General features: G+C 43.4%; 1 protein-coding gene across 1 annotated transcript in view; it reads right to left on the bottom strand.

The window, feature by feature from the left end:
* jph3 (junctophilin 3) overlaps nucleotides 1-18,258 on the bottom strand; it is a 65,357-nt gene that overhangs the window by 2,995 nt on the left and 44,104 nt on the right. The window contains exon 5 of the mRNA XM_012862950.3: nucleotides 14,476-15,431. Within this exon, the coding sequence (XP_012718404.2) occupies nucleotides 14,476-15,431 (956 nt within the window). The remainder of the gene's footprint in view (nucleotides 1-14,475; nucleotides 15,432-18,258) is intronic.

Below are 18,258 nucleotides of genomic sequence, written 5' to 3'. Positions count from 1 at the left end.
CACACTCTCCGGCGCTCGCTTGCTGTTCAAACTCATTCTGTGGTGCTGTTTTGTCAGGTTCACTATGAAACATGATGCTTCTGCAAGTAACAGTGAGGCTGTGGCCCAACATGTCTGCAGGGACACAAATGTTAGGCTTTCTAACTTTGCAACTTTAGTTTTTATTCAGATAGTTCACAGTTTTTAGATGACACACAGCTGAGACACAGCGTGAGTCACTCGATGACTTGATTGGCGGACTTCCTGTTTGCGGTAAGGCGTATTGCGTCACTTCCTGTTGTTGCTGTGTGAACGACGGAGCTTTGCTCCAGGCTCTCTCGCTTTTTATCTTTAAACCTCTTTGCTGTAACATCTGTTTCCAAACATAAGCACTTTTAAAACATTGTCTGTGGCTGCTCATCACGTTTGGGAACTCCTCGTGTTTCACACGGTTTGTTCTTTGGCGTGATAATAGGGCGTTAGCCTAGCTTTAGCCTAGCGTTAGCCTAGCGCTAGCCAAGCCTTAGCCTCATAATGGCTTCTCCGGCTCTGACTAAGTCTCCTATCTGCTGCTCTCTGTGTCAGATGTTCAGTTATTCCTCTGCCTCCTTTAGTGATGATGGTACATGTAATAAATGTAGTGTTTTTGTAGCTTTGGAGGCGAGGGTGTCAGAATTGGAGACCCGGCTCCGTGCTGTTGAAAAACCAGCTGATAGCCGCTCTTTTGCTAGCGCGGAGCCGCATAGAGTAACTTCACGTAGCGAACCTAAAGCAGTAGCACCCGAGCAGCCTGGTAACCAGGCTGGCTGGGTGACGGTTCGTAGGAAGCATAGCTCTAGATTACAGACCCCAGATCACCACCAACCCGTCTGCGTTTCTAATAAATTTTCCCCTCTGAGCGACAATCTCGCCGAGGAGCCGACCTTAATTATTGGCAGCTCCATAATGAGAAATGTGGCACTAAAGAAACCAGGGACCATAGTTAAATGCCTACCAGGGGCCAGAACAGGCGACATAGAATCCTACCTAAAACTACTGGCTAAGGATAAGCGTAAATACCGCAAAATTGTTATTCACGCTGGCGGTAATGACACCCGGTCACGCCGATCAGAGGTCACCAAAGTTGGTGTTGCTTCGGTTTGTGAGTTTGCTAAAACTATGTCGGACTCTGTAATTTTCTCTGGTCCCCTGCCTGATCTGACCAGTGATTACATGTTTAGCCGCATGTCATCATTCAACCGCTGGTTGTCTAGGTGGTGTCCAGAAAACGACGTGGGCTACATTGATAACTGGAGAACTTTCTGGGGAAAACCTGGTCTGATCCGGAGAGACGGCATCCATCCTACTTTGGATGGTGCAGCTCTTCTTTCTAGGAATCTGGCCGGATTTATTAGTTCTCCTAAATGCTGACAACCCAGGGTCCAGACCAGGAAGCAGAGCCGTAGTTTAACACACCTCTCTGCAGCTTCTGTACTGTTACCCACCCATTATCCTATTGAGACGGTGTCTTTCCCACGGCCAAAACTTAACAGATCAAAAACTGATCTAAAAGGAACAAATCATAAAAACCTAATAAAAATCAATATGGTTCACCTTGAACCTAAAAATAAAATAATAAAATGTGGTCTATTAAATATAAGGTCTCTCCCTCCAAAGACTTTGTTAGTTAATGAATTGATTTCTGATAATCAGATTGATTTGTTTTGTCTCACAGAAACCTGGCTACAAGAGGACTACGTTAGTATAAATGAGTCAACCCCCTCCAGTTATTCAAATTTCCACATTCCCAGATCTGTGGGAAGAGGAGGAGGAGTGGCAACTATCTTTCAGTCTGATTTATTAATTAGTCCCAGGCCAACTAATAATTACAGTTCTTTTGAACATTTAACCCTCAGTTTCCCTCATCCAAACTGCAAAGCAATAAAACCTCTTCTGTTTGTTGTTTTGTATCGTCCACCAGGCCCTTACACTCAGTTTTTGGATGAGTTGTCAGATTTCTTATCTGATTTGGTGTTAAATACTGATAAGGTTATTATAGTGGGTGATTTTAACATCCATGTTGACACTGAATGTGATAACCTTAGTGTAGCCTTTAAAACTATCCTAGATTCAATTGGTTTTGTTCAAAATGTGCATAAACCGACGCACTCTCGGCTCCATACTTTAGACCTTGTTCTGACATATGGCATTGATTGTGAAGAATTAACAGTATTCTCTCACAACCCTGTCCTGTCTGATCATTTTTTAATAACATTTGAGTTTAATCTAACTGAATTCTCCACCCCCAAAAGAGGGTTCCATTATAGTAGATTTTTATCGGATAATGCTGTATCAAAACTTAAAGAGTCTGTCCCCTTCTTAATATCCTCAGTATTGCAGAAATGCCCTGTAGATGGCAGCATTGCTGTTTCTTCCCATTCACAAATCGATACCTTTGCTAACAATGTGACTTCCTCATTGCGTTCTGCATTAGACAATGTAGCTCCCTTGAAAAAGAAGGTGATTATTCACAGGAAGCTGGCTCCTTGGTTTAATTCAGAGCTGCGTTCCTTGAAGCACAATGTTAGGAAATTGGAGAGAAAATGGCACTCTACACACCATAAGGAATCCTACTTAATCTGGAGGGACAGACTATTGTTGTATAACAAGACCCTCCGCAGAGTTAGAGTAGCATATTTTTCATCATTAATTGAAGAGAATAAAAATAATCCTAGATTTCTCTTTAGTACAGTTGCCAAACTTACCCAGAGCCACAGCTCTGTTGATCCATCCATTCCCTTAGCTCTTAGTAGTAATGATTTTATGGGATTCTTCATAAATAAAATTGATGCCATTAAAAATAAAATAATTGGCATCCTCCCAAACATGATTACCTCGTCCTCAGTAAGTGAGGCAGCATTGGAGGAATCTTTAGAATCTGCGCAGTGTTTGAACTGTTTAGAAGCAGCAGAGCTTTCTGAGCTATCTAAAATTTTAGCTTCATCTAAACCTTCTACCTGTATGTTAGACCCAATCCCAACCAAGTTGTTTAAGGAGATATTCCCTTTGATCAGTGGCACTATTTTAGACATGATTAATCTATCCTTAGTAAATGGATATGTACCACAGGTTTTGAAAGTAGCTGTTATTAAACCTTTACTTAAGAAACCTTCTCTTGATCAAGATGAGTTAGTAAATTACAGACCTATATCTAATCTTCTTTTCTTATCTAAAATTCTTGAGAAAGTAGTTGCTAATCAACTTTGTGAACATTTACAAAGTAATGACCTACTTGAGGAGTTTCAGTCAGGCTTCAGAGCTCATCATAGCACTGAAACAGCTCTGGTGAAGGTCACTAATGATATTCTCATGGCCTCAGATAATGGACTTGTGTCTATACTTGTCCTGTTAGATCTCAGTGCTGCGTTTGATACAGTTGATCACAATATTCTCCTACAAAGACTTGAACATACTGTAGGGATTAAGGGGAAAGCATTAGGCTGGTTTAAATCTTATCTGTCAGACAGATTCCAATTTGTTCATGTTAATAATAAATCTTCCTCAAACTCTAGGGTCACCTGTGGAGTACCACAGGGTTCAGTCCTTGGACCAATTCTCTTTACTATATATATGCTTCCGATTGGCAAAATTATCAGACAGCATGGGATTAATTTCCACTGTTATGCTGATGACACTCAGCTATATTTATCCATAAATCCTGATGAATCCAATCAATTACTTCGACTGCAGTCATGTCTTGATGACATCAAAAGCTGGATGACTTTAAATTTCCTGCATCTAAATTCTGACAAGACCGAAGTTTTAATCTTTGGGCCAGAGTCCTCAAAAAATAAACTTCTTAACCAATCACTTAATCTGGGTGGCATTAACCTGGCCTCTGGTAATAAAGTAAAAAATATTGGTGTTATTTTTGACCAAGACATGTCATTTAAATCCCATATTAAACAGGTTTCCAGAGTTTCCTTTTTTCACCTCCGGAATATCGCCAAAATTAGAAACATTCTGTCCAGGAGTGATGCTGAAAAACTGGTCCATGCATTTGTTACTTCAAGGCTGGACTATTGTAATTCTTTACTATCAGGAAGTCCACAAAATGCAGTTCAAAGCCTTCAGCTGATCCAAAATGCTGCAGCAAGAGTTCTGATGAAAATCAACAAGAGGGATCATATTTCTCCAATTTTAGCTTCCCTTCATTGGCTTCCTGTTAAATCAAGAATAGAATTTAAAATTCTCCTTCTAACGTATAAAGCCCTTAATAATCAAGCTCCATCATATATCAGAGCTCTGATTACCCCGTATGTTCCTAACAGAGCACTTCGCTCTCAGACTGCAGGTCTGCTGGTGGTTCCTAGAGTCTCTAAAAGTAGAATGGGAGGCCGATCCTTTAGCTATCAGGCTCCTCTCCTGTGGAACCAACTCCCAGTTTTGGTCCGTGAGGCAGACACCCTATCTACTTTTAAGACTAGGCTTAAAACTTTTCTTTTTGACAAGAATTATAACTAGTGACTCATGTTACTCTCAGCTACCTTTATAGTTTTACTGCTATAGGCTTAGGTTACTGGAGTATATCAGGATCTAATTTTCTCACTATATTGAGTTCTACTGTTCTTCAATTATGCATTATGTGTTGTCATTTCTGCTTTAACTTTCTGTTCTCTCTCTTTTCTCTTCATAGTAGGTACACCTGGTCTGGCGTTCTGTTAACTTTGACATCATCCAGAGAAGACGACTCACCTGCTACTACCATCTAATGTAGAACAGATTACTAGATCAATGTGTGCTTCTGTGCTTTTTTGTTTCTCTTGTTGTGTCTCTGTTCTGTCTTCTGTAACCCCAGTCGGTCGAGGCAGATGACCGTTCATACTGAGCCCGGTTCTGCCGGAGGTTTTTTTTCCCGTTAATGGGTGGTTTTTCTTCCCACTGTCGCTTCATGCTTGCTCAGTATGAGGGATTGCAGCAAAGCCATGTACAATGTAGATGACTCTTCCTGTGGCTCTACGGTTCCCCAGGAGTGAATGCTGCTTGTCGGGACTTTGATGCAATCAACTGGTTTCCTTATATAGGACATTTTTGACCAATCTGTATAATCTGACCCAATCTGTATAATATGATTGAACTTGACTTTGTAAAGTGCCTTGAGATGACATGTTTCATGATTTGGCGCTATATAAATAAAATTGAATTGAATTGAATTGAATTGAAAATGCATATTAATTCATTGCATAGAGCCTCATTGACTATCATCATCCTATATCCTTCCATTCATCTCTATCAGGGTGTTTGGCTGCATTGGCCTATCTCCAATGGTCATTTTTGATTGTGGGGGTTACAGCCTGGAGAGATTGCTAGTCCATCACAGGGCAACACAGAGACAAGCAGCCATGCACACACTCAGCTCAAAGGGCAATTTGGAGAAACCAAATAATGTAAGTTGTGTTTTTAGACTGTGGGAGATAACAGGGATAACATCTAAACTCCACGTAGAAAGACCTCAGGCCGGGATTCAAACCCACAACCTACTTGCAAAGCAAACAGCGCTACCAACTGCCTTTCATTATCATCTCATTTCAAACGACGCTCAGCTAACTTCATCTCAATCTCGTCATCTTCACAGCCGTGAAAGAATCCACATGGAATCATTTAATCGGTGCAGAAATCAGATTTCTACAAATGAGGGACAGACGAGCTGAAAATGTCGTCTTGTTGTCCGCGGCGTTCATCACTTGACATCAGAGCAGCCTCACATGCTGCTGGGAATGTTCCAGCTGATGATCCAGGACGTTTTTTTTGGATCATCACCATCTTCATGCTAGGCGGTTCTGTTGGAACGAAGAACACTTCTGGATTCATCTCCTCATCGTTTCCGCCTAACGATTTATTTTTATCCACCACATCCAGCCGCCATCCCCGTACTTCCCATTTGGGATGACGTTGTCAGGCTTTAAAGCGTTCACCTTCCTCCTACGACTAATAACATTGTTCTTTTTGTCCAACACCTCCCTTTCAGATCCACCAGACCATCTATCTGTTGCTTTTGGAGTAATGGCTTCTTCCTCTCTGAGTGGCCCTTCAGCCCATGCTGGTACAGGACTCGTTTCAGAACCCGTCTCCTTCCTGAACCATGATGGGTCGGACACTCCCATGAAGTTTATGCTTAGATATTATAACTGCCTCAGCAATCTGGAAACTGGACCAAAGGATAATTATGACTTGTGGAGGTCCACAATCCCCTCCCTGATATTTTGGCAGATTTTATTTCATTTTCCCAGGATATCCAAGAAAGAAACGGTGTGTTTTCTTGGTGTTGCTTCAAAATACATCCACCAATGTTGTCCAAATAATCTAAACTCTGTAAATTGACAGTTTACAAGGCCAATAAATCATCTTCTGGGCTTTCCCACATTGTTTAACAGTTTAATAATCTATAAGAATGGAAGAAAATAATTTAAAAGATTACAAAATCTCTCTATATATCTTATTATTCTGGCATTCATCAAATAGAAATAACTTTGGTGATTCTGACTGACTTATAAAGAAAAGGTTTAGCATGACTTAATGTCAGTATTTTGTGCTTTTACGTAAAACCAGACAAACCTACATTTATTTGGTTTTAAATGTGAGTTAAAATTTCAGGGGTGTAGTGATAATTGAAAGATTTGCCCCGATTTCTCCGGGCTCGTAACGCTGGGCTCCTTTTTGATCCTCTTCAGATGTTTTAGAAGAAAATATAAAACTATACTAACAGGGCTTATTGTTCCCCATCGAAATACAACTTTATCGTCCCCTCACAGAGATTTATTTGAGCTCTTCTCATTTACAAGCTTGACAACGGACCTGCAACGCTTCCTTTGCACGGCCCACCCGGATAAACTGCAGAGCGGCTGAAACGCAGCAGCTCGGCTGCTGGCCGGGATCAGGAGGGAGCTCAGATTATGTAAACACACACCTGTTCAGAGCTCCATCATCACTGATGCTCTGAAGACACTGCTTCGTTAAATCAGCCCGGCTCTGGCCTTTCATAATTAAATATCTACGCTTCTACAGGAAGGAGTGGGTTTTAGTGTGGACGATGGCAACCTGCAAGAAACATGCTTCTTATTTATGTGTTGAGACGTTTTTAGTATTCCAGCGTTTTTCTTCCTGTCTTGGTGTCGTTTTAACTGCGGCTGCCGTAGATGGGCGAAAGGCTGAGCTGTCTGGGGAATCATCTTGGTGTAAATACGAGCCAGAGGGACGCAGAGAGGCTCGTCTCTGTGCTCCACGATGACGGGGTGAAAGCCTCTGAGTGGACACAGAGGTGTTTGCATCCAAAGCCTCTCATGCAACAAAGGAAAGAAAAGAAACAACAGGCGCGTCTGCTCGGTGTTGTGTTTTGCTCTAACAGTGGGACAGTGTTTATTTACCGAGTGACTGGAGACGTGTGCAGCCTCAGCCCTGGCGCTCGCTCCCCATGGGGCTCGCTGTGTGTTTAAGTTGTGTGAGATAGTATTTGTGTATACTGGGAACCTGTTTTAACACACATCTCGCTCGCCTCTCTGCTGATGCAGATCCGCACGCACACACACCACCTCCCCAGCGCCGGCGCACGCCCACACCCATTGGCTGCAGCCGAAACGATGCATACGCTGTTCCCTAGCAACAGAACGTTGCTTAACCAATAAGACGCCGCTCTGAGAGGAACGGGCTACTTTTTCACTCTTCTGTTACTAAGGTGCACAGCGGACCGCTTGGGGTTCTTCTCTGTGCATGCATCTACTGTTTATGTTGTCCATTAGGCCTTCCAGCGGCAGGTAGCAGCCGCCGTCCCTCAGCGTCATCAGGCTGCTGCAGACAAACCGAACGCCGGCGTGAGGAGAGAGAGAAGAGCCAGGAGCTGAATTTAGCCGTTCTCGCACACACGAGCAAAGTGAGAGTTGGACACAGAACTTGATTTTTGCTGCTGCTAAATCAAAAGCCGCATTATCACCAGGGATTAGTGAGTTATCAGGGCCATCCAGCAGCTCGAGTTAAGACATAACCCCCCAAAATAAAAGTGAATAAAATCACATTACAACAGTGTAATCCCTTCTGCTTGTTCAGAGCACCCAAAAAAAAAAAAAATCTGCCTTTATTTCAGAAGGGTAAACCTTGTGCTTGTCCCGCGGGATTATCTTAATATGAGGGATAACACTGTGTTATGTCACGGTGGACGGGATGTATTCTCATGACAGCGGGTAACAAATCCTTTTAGTCAAATCAATGTGTGACGGTGACGCGACAAATTTGACAAATACATCATCCAGCCGCCGTGCAGATGTAAACAGCAGTGTAAGCGGCGAGGATCAATGGTTCCACCAGAACAACTGGTGGAAACGGGCCAGCCGCTGCAATTCTGCAAAGCTGCCTCAATCATACTCAGCATGCAAAGTTAAAGAGGTCAGGTCACTATTATCTTGGCGTATCTTCCCTTTTTACCTGTTTATTTTGCTTTTTCTGCAAGAACGCTCCTAAGTGTCGACAAGAGATGGGCAAAGGAAATGGACAGAAGACCAGAAACGGAGAAAATATATTAAGAAAATATAAATAACTACTGTCATAAACAGGGTTTATCAATAAATCCTGTAGAGACGATGTAAGTTCTGCACTAAAAATGTTAGAAGTTTACATCCAAAGCATTTAGATTACCAGAGCCTGTTGGAGACATCCATGTGTATCTTTTGTCATGTGAAACAATCAGGAAACCCTATTAAATTTGGACATTTAATTTGAATAATACTAAAAAAGAAATTCAACCAATTGAAACAGTAAAAACTAAAGACCTTTGAAAATGTTCTATCAAATCCAGTATAAAATATAATATCTGATGAGAAATAAATTTGGCAACCCCCAAATTTATTTCCACTTTGAGTTACAAAAATCGCACTCAGGGGTGTCACAGCAGGAGCTCCTGGTGAGAACGTTGCTACGCAGCACTGTGAAGGGGGTCCGTCCTGTTTTTAACATTTGGTGCTTCTGACTGTTGAAGTCAGAGTGAACATCATGGTGAGAACCAAAGATCTGGCTGAGGCCTTCAGGAAGACGATGCTAGCAGCTAACAAGACTGCTCTGGGGTTTAAAGATGCCTCAAAAGGTGTATTTTGAATACACCACGGACTCTACAGTGCTCCAGAGGGAGCTACTGGAAAAAGTGAGAAGAGAAAAGAAAGCGGAGGCAGAACTGGACCCTGAAAGACGACAAAGACCCAAAACACACCAGTGGATCCACCAAGGACTGGCTGAGAATGAATACATGGAAAGGGCCTAGTCAAAGCCCAGAGCATGATCTCATTGGGAGGTGGGTTGACTGGACCCATCAAGCTGCATCTACAAGTATCCCCTCCAACATCTCACGGCAGAAAGTTAGAAAACACGTTTCTGATATCTTTCTTTTAAAGAGCAAAACAACGTAAAAAGAATTTCTGCTCACTGGAAACATTTTTTCTTTGTTTTCCAGAGATAAAAATGAAATCAGACATCTGAATGTGAAAATATTGAAAGGGTTGCTCTAATTCTTTCAGATGATCGTCTGCAGCTATGCAGCACCCGCTGCTGTGCACTGCCAGTCAGCTGGCTGAAAGAATAACGCAGCTACGAGCATCGTGTCTGTTAAGCAGGCCCTCCCAGAGACGATAACTGATCTGTTAGTTAATGTGAGCTTGTTATATTTGTTATTCTATAAAATAGGAGGAAGGCAAAAAAACGAGTTCACCAGAAATCTACTAAATCAATATCACACTGAAACCTCCCCCAATATATCAGTTAGTAAGCCTGGAACCTGTACATAATCCCATAGGTTGTATAAAATCAGTGGAATAGGCTGTTTTGCACAACTCTGTTAAGGTTCAAAAGTTGCATTAAGACTTTCTTTGAATTCAAAAGGACTTTTTCTAATCCAGACTGATTCTCGGAGCTCTCCGTGAAGAATGGCTGCGGCAAACTCTCCCTACGCTACGCAGCAGTATGGTGAGCCCTGCAGACATGGCGGGGCGGTGCTGGTGGTTCTCTGGTTCTGCAGTCTCTCTCTCTCTCTCTCTCTCTCTCTCTCTCTCTCTCTCTCTCTCTGGGAACCGGTCATAAAAGCCATGCCTGTCCCCTCTTCAAACATCTCAACACAACCACGGGGCCCGTGCTTGGCCCTTAAAATCTAAAGAAAGTGTACAAAGCTGTGTGTGCACGGCCCGTTCTGCATCTATGTAAGTGTCTGGTCCAGATTGCAACTAGCAGACGGCGGAGGTTGAACTACTTTTAACATTTTCCTCTGATCATCTTACATTTATGTTTGATAAAGTGCACAGACGTGTTCAGACCAATCGCGTTTTCAATACGAGCCAATAAATGATCTAACCTTGAGTATTTCTCTACCACTGCCTGTCAGTGGTGCTTTGACAGCATATTAACTTGAACCGAAGCAACAGCGCCACCTGGAATCAAAATACAGATAACTACAGAATTAGGTGTGACACCTGTTAAATCTCAGAAACCTTTCTCTGAATTAATTTAGTCCGATCGCGTTTTGTCTGATGGTATCTTTCAGAGACCCAGTGTTCACGTCTGTGGTCTGAAGTCTGAAGCTATTTGGTCTAAAGATTTTTACCATGTGGATCCAGAACCCAGATGTTTCACCGACAGCCAAACTAAACAAGAACACGGCAATAAATGCTTTCTAATATTGCACTGTAGCTTGCAGAAAACTCCAAGGTTTTGGGTTACAAACTCATCCATTAGCAGAATGTGTATGAGACGGATGTGAAGAGCCACTCCAGAAAGTGAAATGTTGGCATCAGTGAGTGGCTGAGAAGGGGCTGACGGCGTTTGAAAACAGGAGCAGCAGTTCTCTGACATTCTCTCCAGGGAGATCCTGAAACCGCTGCTTCGGGTTTGCCGCGCTCGGAAAACCGACACAGACTGCGAACACACAAGTGACACCTCCTAAATCCGCACAGCTGGCTCCTCTTGGTGTGAAGTGAGTGTGAATGTTGCACTGTCAGGTTTGAAACGTTACAGATAATGGTCCAAATGGGCTTCAAACATGATCTAAGCTCTAACAACGTGCCTGTGGCCCAGAGAGCTGCTGGTAGCGTCTTCCTACGCACCTACAGGCTGATAAAGTAGCCTTTACCAACGAGGTAATCACTGGCTTGGTTTTATTTAGCCTGTTTTCACTCTTCTGTTTTAGTTAATATAAATTCAGCTTTTTGGATTAGAATTATGCACTACAAATAATTCAGAAATCAGATATTAGAAGCACTTCCACAAATGCCAGACCAATTTTCTGCAGTGTGTCCACTATGCCTCAGTAACTGATGTCATCGGTGCGACTGATGTGCTAACACGATGTCGAGGTGGAAAGACATGAGCAATAATGTTGTTTGCAGCACATCCGTCTGGGAATGCTGAAGTCCACCATTACACAGAGAAAAATCGTTTTCACAACTGGAAATAGACCAAAAATGTCTGACTGCTCAGAAAAAAAAAATACGACCCCCCAGAAGCTCCACATTAAACTCTTCGGGTCTTAATTAGCATATTAAATATTAATGTTCATGACGTTTTAGCTAGTGTGAGTTGTTTGCACGCGTTGAAAGAAAGCTTTTTCTCCGTAAAGGAATATGGCAGCGGGATTTAGGTTAAGCTGCATCTGGATGAAGAGCGAGAATTGTGAAAGAAGCTCCTTTGGACAGAAGAGACCAAAGCAGAGATGTTTGTCCGTAACGCGCAGCGCCTGCTTTGGAGAAAACTAAATACAGCGTATCAGCACAAACACGGTGGTGGAGGAGTGATGATGTGGGCTTCCTTTGCAGCCACAGCCACCTGGAGCACCTCGCAGTCATTGTATCAACCAAAAAGCCCTTCTGTACACCAAAGCTCCACCTTTTGGACCAACCCTTTATTGGCCACATTAACCAGAGCGACACCCTTATTACAGCAAACAAACCTTAATGGATCTAATCATCATTAATCCCCAGAGATCAGTCGTCGACAAGACACAAGGTTAATGTCTTCATGTTTGTGGGTTTCCATTATGGGGAATGCTATACTATCACAACGGTGACAAATACTTCATATTTCAAAGAGTCTTTCGGTCAATGAAGTTAATTTAATTGTAAAAGATTTAAAGGTTTTCTTACGCTGTTTGAGACACACAAACAAACAGCATGAGAAAAGCTTCTGTGTGCATCGCTGACGGCGATGGAACTGGAAACCTGCAGCTGTAGACTGATAGGAGCACAGAAAACAATATTTGGTCCACATGCACAAAACCAAGGGGACCTGCTTTGTTGCTTAAAGGTCAAAAACCGTTTGCTTTATAGTACGGCTGGACGATAATTCAATGGACGTATATCAATGATAGAAAAAAAGGATCAATAAGAAGTTCAACAGAATAACAGTTTTCCTTCCTAAAGGTGTCTTTGAGCTTTGGCTTTGGGGGAAAAATTGGTCAATGTTTCTAAATGTAAAGGTAATTTAAAATTGCTAACTTTAGGATGCATTTAGTTCTGCAATATATGCATGACATTTCCAGAAGGAAAATAATGGTGTATAGAATATTTTACTATAGATAAATGAATTATCTTTTTCTCAATAGGTTGCAAACGACTTGCTTTTTCATCATTTTGATGCCATTTGCTATAAAAATCGAATGTTCAATTGAAGAAAATGCATTAAACATTAAAATACTGTTGATTAAATATAAAAAACTGTTGATCTTTAATTAAAAACAAGCTCTTGTTTCAAAGAGAGGTGCAACTTTTGTGGCTCTAAACAAAATTTGTTTAGCTGAACTGAGGGCAAAAATGGCTCTGCAGGTAGTGAAGGGTGCTGACCCCCCGGTCCCAACCAATCACAAATGGCCGCCAAAAATTAGAAACATTCTGTCCAGGAGTGATGCTGAAAAACTAGTCCATGCATTTGTTACTTCAAGGCTGGACTATTGTAATTCTTTACTATCAGGAAGTCCACAAAATGCAGTTCAAAGCCTTCAGCTGATCCAAAATGCTGCAGCAAGAGTTCTGATGAAAATCAACAAGAGGGATCATATTTCTCCAATTTTAGCTTCCCTTCATTGGCTTCCTGTTAAATCAAGAATAGAATTTAAAATTCTCCTTCTAACTTATAAAGCCCTTAATAATCAAGCTCCATCATATATCAGAGCTCTGATTACCCCGTATGTTCCTAACAGAGCACTTCGCTCTCAGACTGCAGGTCTGCTGGTGGTTCCTAGAGTCTCTAAAAGTAGAATGGGAGGCAGATCCTTTAGCTATCAGGCTCCTCTCCTGTGGAACCAACTCCCAGTTTTGGTCCGTGAGGCAGACACCCTGTCTACTTTTAAGACTAGGCTTAAAACTTTTCTTTTTGACAAAAATTATAACTAGTGGCTCATGTTACTCTCAGCTACCTTTATAGTTTTACTGCTATAGGCTTAGGCTACTGGAGTATATCAGGATCTAATTTTCTCACTCTATTGAGTTCTACTGTTCTTCAATTATGCATTATGTGTTGTCATTTCTGCTTTAACTTTCTGTTCTCTCTCTTTTTTCTTCATAGTAGGTACACCTGGTCTGGCGTTCTGTTAACTGTGACATCATTCAGAGAATACGGCTCACCCGCTACTACCATCTAATGTAGAACAGATTACTAGATCAATGTGTGCTTCTGTGCTTTTTTGTTTCTCTTGTTGTGTCTCTGTTCTGTCTTCTGTAACCCCAGTGGGTCGAGGCAGATGACCGTTCATACTGAGCCCGGTTCTGCCGGAGGTTTTTTTTTCCCGTTAATGGGTGGTTTTTCTTCCCACTGTCGCTTCATGCTTGCTCAGTATGAGGGATTGCAGCAAAGCCATGTACGATGCAGATGACTCTTCCTGTGGCTCTACGCTTCCCCAGGAGTGAATGCTGCTTGTCGGGACTTTGATGCAATCAACTGGTTTCCTTATATAGAACATTTCTGAACAATGTGTATAATCTGACCCAATCTGTATAATATGATTGAACTTGACTTTGTAAAGTGCCTTGAGATGACATGTTTCATGATTTGGCGCTATATAAATAAAATTGAATTGAATTGAATTGAAACGCAGACCCAGGAACCAAGCTCCGCCCCCTTCAAAGAGGTCAGAGAGCACAGCATAAAAAGCCAGGGCTGCACTTAAAATATATGTTGTTAATAATTATCGGTATAGATCATTAGGATTTCTATTTTATCGATATGCTCTTTTCTATATCGTCTTTATATCCACCCTATAGATTAAATTCCACTTAATGAGATGGCAGAGAGTCAGGAATAAAGCCCAGGGTGGGCCTCCCTGCTCCCTAACTACTGCTGCAGGCCGTCAGTCAGCCGTCAGTCAGCTGTGTGTGATGTCCAGGTTAGAGGAACCTTCAGAACGTCTTCAGATGACAGACTTTAGATCCTACAGACGCTGCAAACGTCCAGAACAGAGAAAGTGTTGCGTGCGTGTGAGGCGGAGCGTCTCAGGCTTACCGAGTTTCCTTTGTTCTGTGTGAGGCTGAAGTCCTGCCGCTCTGGTATGATGGGGGAGGACTTGAGTGGGGGGGACAGGGTGAGGTCTCGCCGCAGCGGGCGGGACTCCATTTTGTCCCCCTGTCTGTCCCCCTTGTGTGTCGAGTCCTTGCCCCCCTCCCTCCCATCCCGGTTCTTATGCCTCTGTCGCGGCGTGCCGTGCGAGCGCCCCTCTCCGTGGGTGTGCCCGTGCCTCTCCTCGCCGTGCCCATGGGGCTTGTGGGTAGTGGAGTCCCTGGGCTGTAAAGGCTTCATCTCTATCTCGTAGTTGCTGATCTTCTCCTCGTCCTGCTCCAGCAGCCGGCCTCCCCGGCCGTGCGTGCCCCTGTGCCCAGACGTCCAGGGGGCGGACGAGGACGACTCCGTCCACCTGTCGCCTCTGGCCTGTCTGTGATTGGTCGAGCCGTGCTCCCGTGATTTGTGATTGGAGGAGCTGTGTTTGTGTCCGTTGGTCCGATTCCCAGCTCGGCCACCGGTGCCGCCTCCTCCTTTGGGCAGCATCGCCCTCCGCCTGTCCTCGCTCCAGCTGTTGGCCCGTGGATACTCCCCTTTTACGCCTCCCTCGCCTCCCCCGCTGCCTCCTTCCATCAGCACCTGAATCTCCGTGTGCACCCTTTCCCCACCTTTCTCGCTCCTGTCCCCGCCCTCCTTTCCCCTGTCCCCGTGGTCCACGGCGCCCTGCCGGTGGAAACGGGCGCTCTTGCTGCGCTGCGACGGCCGGGCGGGTTGGGGCGGCGTGTGCGGAGGTGAGGAAGAGGGCGGGCTGAGGTCCGGTGTTGCGGCGTCATTGGAGGGGTCATCAGATCCGACACTTTTCGTGTAAAGATCTGGGCTCTCCGCAGTGCCGGCACTACTCGACAGACCCTCACCCTCCACTTCACTGGAAACCTGACGCTTGGGACGCTGAACCTCCATCCCTGCAGAGAAAACCAGACACATTCAACAATCAGGCAAAATCTGAGGTGATTTTTTTTTGTGGTTGCACCATAATTGTTGACAATAACTGTCTTTTTACTGCTGTAAACCTGTCAATAGGTTTGTGCCAACATCAATAAAACAAGAACACATTTCCTCCTCTGGTGATACGCCTCTCTGACGGTGTTGGGACGCAGGGCCAGACTACTACAGAAGTAAAACCAATAAGCAAGATGCTACCGCTGGGGTGAGGATGCAGAGTCTAATGCACATTAGACTCTGCATCTGTATGACTTGACTGATAAACTACAAACTCATCATTCTGCTTGTGGCACATTCTTCATCCAGGGCACCGTCTCTGCTGGTTTAGTATCACTATATGATGCTGAACTTTTACTGAACTTAAAGCAGAGGTCTTCAGCTAAGCTTCATAGAGGTCTCTGATGCTGACATGTCCAATTGCTTGCCTTAGAAAGCAACAAAAAGAGGCGTTTTTGCCTTATTTTTAGCAGTTGTCTTCCTGTTACAGTTTAAATCCTCCAAACATTAGACATCCTGGTCAGATGTTCATGCAAACTGCACAATTCTGCAGCTAAATTTATTGCACAGTCTTGTAGACTTTTGTCAGATTTTTTTTTTACTTGAAATGAGTCCATTAAATGGTAAAATGGTAAATAGGTTGTACTTGTATACATTAGCTGCTAATATATGCAGGCTGCAGCTCCTCACGGAGTGTTGTTGTTTGCCAGTGCAATCAGCTGTTTTTATTTTTAAAGAAATAAAAGGAAAGAATATGTCTTGTTGCGTCTGCAGTTATGTGTAAGTATGAGCCCCCTGAGCCAGTGTGGGCGTCATTGAAGATTTTTTTATGGTGACACATGATGGTTTCTTGATTATCAGACAAAGACAAAACTAGAAAACACCAAAAAGCAGTTTTTAACAGATGTTTTCATTTATCAAGTGACAAAGCCAAATCCAAAACAACCTGGTTTTGTGGAAAAGTAGCCAACCGCACGCTAAACCTAAAACTCGGTACAAAGAAAGTCCGGCAGCTCCTTCAGCGTCGGCCTCTTCTCAGCCTCCCTCACCAGTTTCCCTTTGGTCTTTTCCTTCATTATGGAGAAACATCCAGTCCTTCTCACATCACTGTTTTCCCATATTTTCCCAGATACAGATGACTACATCCACTCTCACTTTGCAAACAGGGATTTTCCTTTTCAAAATCAGTAAACTGTCTAAAACAACCACCAGGCTACATGAGGAAGTTGGTGTCCAGGAAGTCCAAACAAGCATGCTGCTAAATGTCAGAGCTGATGCTTGTTGGCACAGATGTTCTCACATAAAAACAGGCGGCATTTTTTCAGCAGCGTGATGAAAAGGAGAGGAAAAAAGGCGGCTGTGCTGTGCTGCAGCGTTACAGTAGGAGCCGTACGGTGTGTGCGGGCGCGGGGGTGTCATGATGCGTGCTCCTTATGCGATGGCTACCTGCAGGGCTCCACAGGTGTGAGCGACAGACATGGAAACGCAAAGCTGGAGGGTGGCGGTCGTTGACCTTTAGCATCAACTCCCCCCCCATCCCACCCCCCCGACCGGCACACATGACATATCAACACGTGTTTGGTTTGTTCACATGAGCGTTTGCACACGTGGTGTTAGATAAGTCCACTTGGCCGGTTTTAGGATAATTGTTTTCTTCTTTTGCCTTTTGCTCGCACTGAAATGTTTCAGATTATCAGAAAAATGGATTATAGCAGTTAACTAATGATGATAATCTACTTAGATCATCGTCAACAAGGCTGGAGAGACGTATAGACACAGGAAAGCATCTAAACTTTGGAATGGAGGAGTGATCAAGAGTTAGCACACAGCTTCAGCTGGAAACCACTAGCAGGACCCATAACAGCATATCTGCAGGCCTCTGTTGAGGTCAGAGGTCATGGGAGACTGGGCAGAAAGAGAAACTGGGAGCATTTTGGAAGGCGTGTGTCCCGTTACGTAACACTAACCCAGAAATAAAGAGCAGCGCACCAACAGTCCAACACAGTGGTTGGATGGTCTGCCGCTGCTTTGCTTCTTCAGCTCCAGGAAGACATTTCTGCAAATGATGAAAACATGAGTTCTGCTCTCTGGCTGGAAATCCTGCAGGAGAAACTCCAGCCACCGGTTCCTTAAATTTCATGCTTCGATTGTTTCCCCAGATAATTCTCCAAAGCACACCGGCAAGTCCAGCTCTGAATGGCCTGAAAAAATATAGCGAAGGTTTTTGGAGTGGCCTAGTCAAAGTCCAGATCCAGCTGTGGAATGACCTTATAGAGGCACCTCGGGCTTGGAAATCCTCAAAAGTGCCTGAGTTAAAACAATTCAGCTGAGAAAGCCGGGCCAAACCTCCTTCTTGGTGATGTAACAGACTGTGGTCACCTGAAATGCTCGATGGCAGCCGTTGCAACCAGTTATTGGGTTTAGGGGGTGATTACTTTTCCACAAAGGGCCAGGTTGATTTGGGTAGCTGTGTCCCTTATTAAATTAATTCATCATTTGAAAGCTGCTTTTTGGAATTCCTCAGGTTATCTTCTTCTGATTTAAAATTAGTTTGATGATCTGAAACTATAAGATGAGAGCAAAAACTGAAGAAAACAGTAATGGACCAAATATTTTTACAAAGCACTGTGCAGGCTGAATGAAAGACTATAAACTAGCTCTACATTTTAATATATAAAAAAAATAAAGTTTGTACCTGTAATACTTTATCGGCTGGTTCTGCTATTATTTTTATATCTCTTTTTGCAGATGTAGAAGCAGACTCCGAGAATGTTATATCGTTCTCTCCCT

The sequence above is a fragment of the Fundulus heteroclitus genome, chromosome 2 (genome assembly GCF_011125445.2).
Source record: "Fundulus heteroclitus isolate FHET01 chromosome 2, MU-UCD_Fhet_4.1, whole genome shotgun sequence".
Classification (NCBI taxonomy): Eukaryota; Metazoa; Chordata; class Actinopteri; order Cyprinodontiformes; family Fundulidae; genus Fundulus; species Fundulus heteroclitus.
This window is presented reverse-complemented; position numbering and strand designations above follow the sequence as displayed.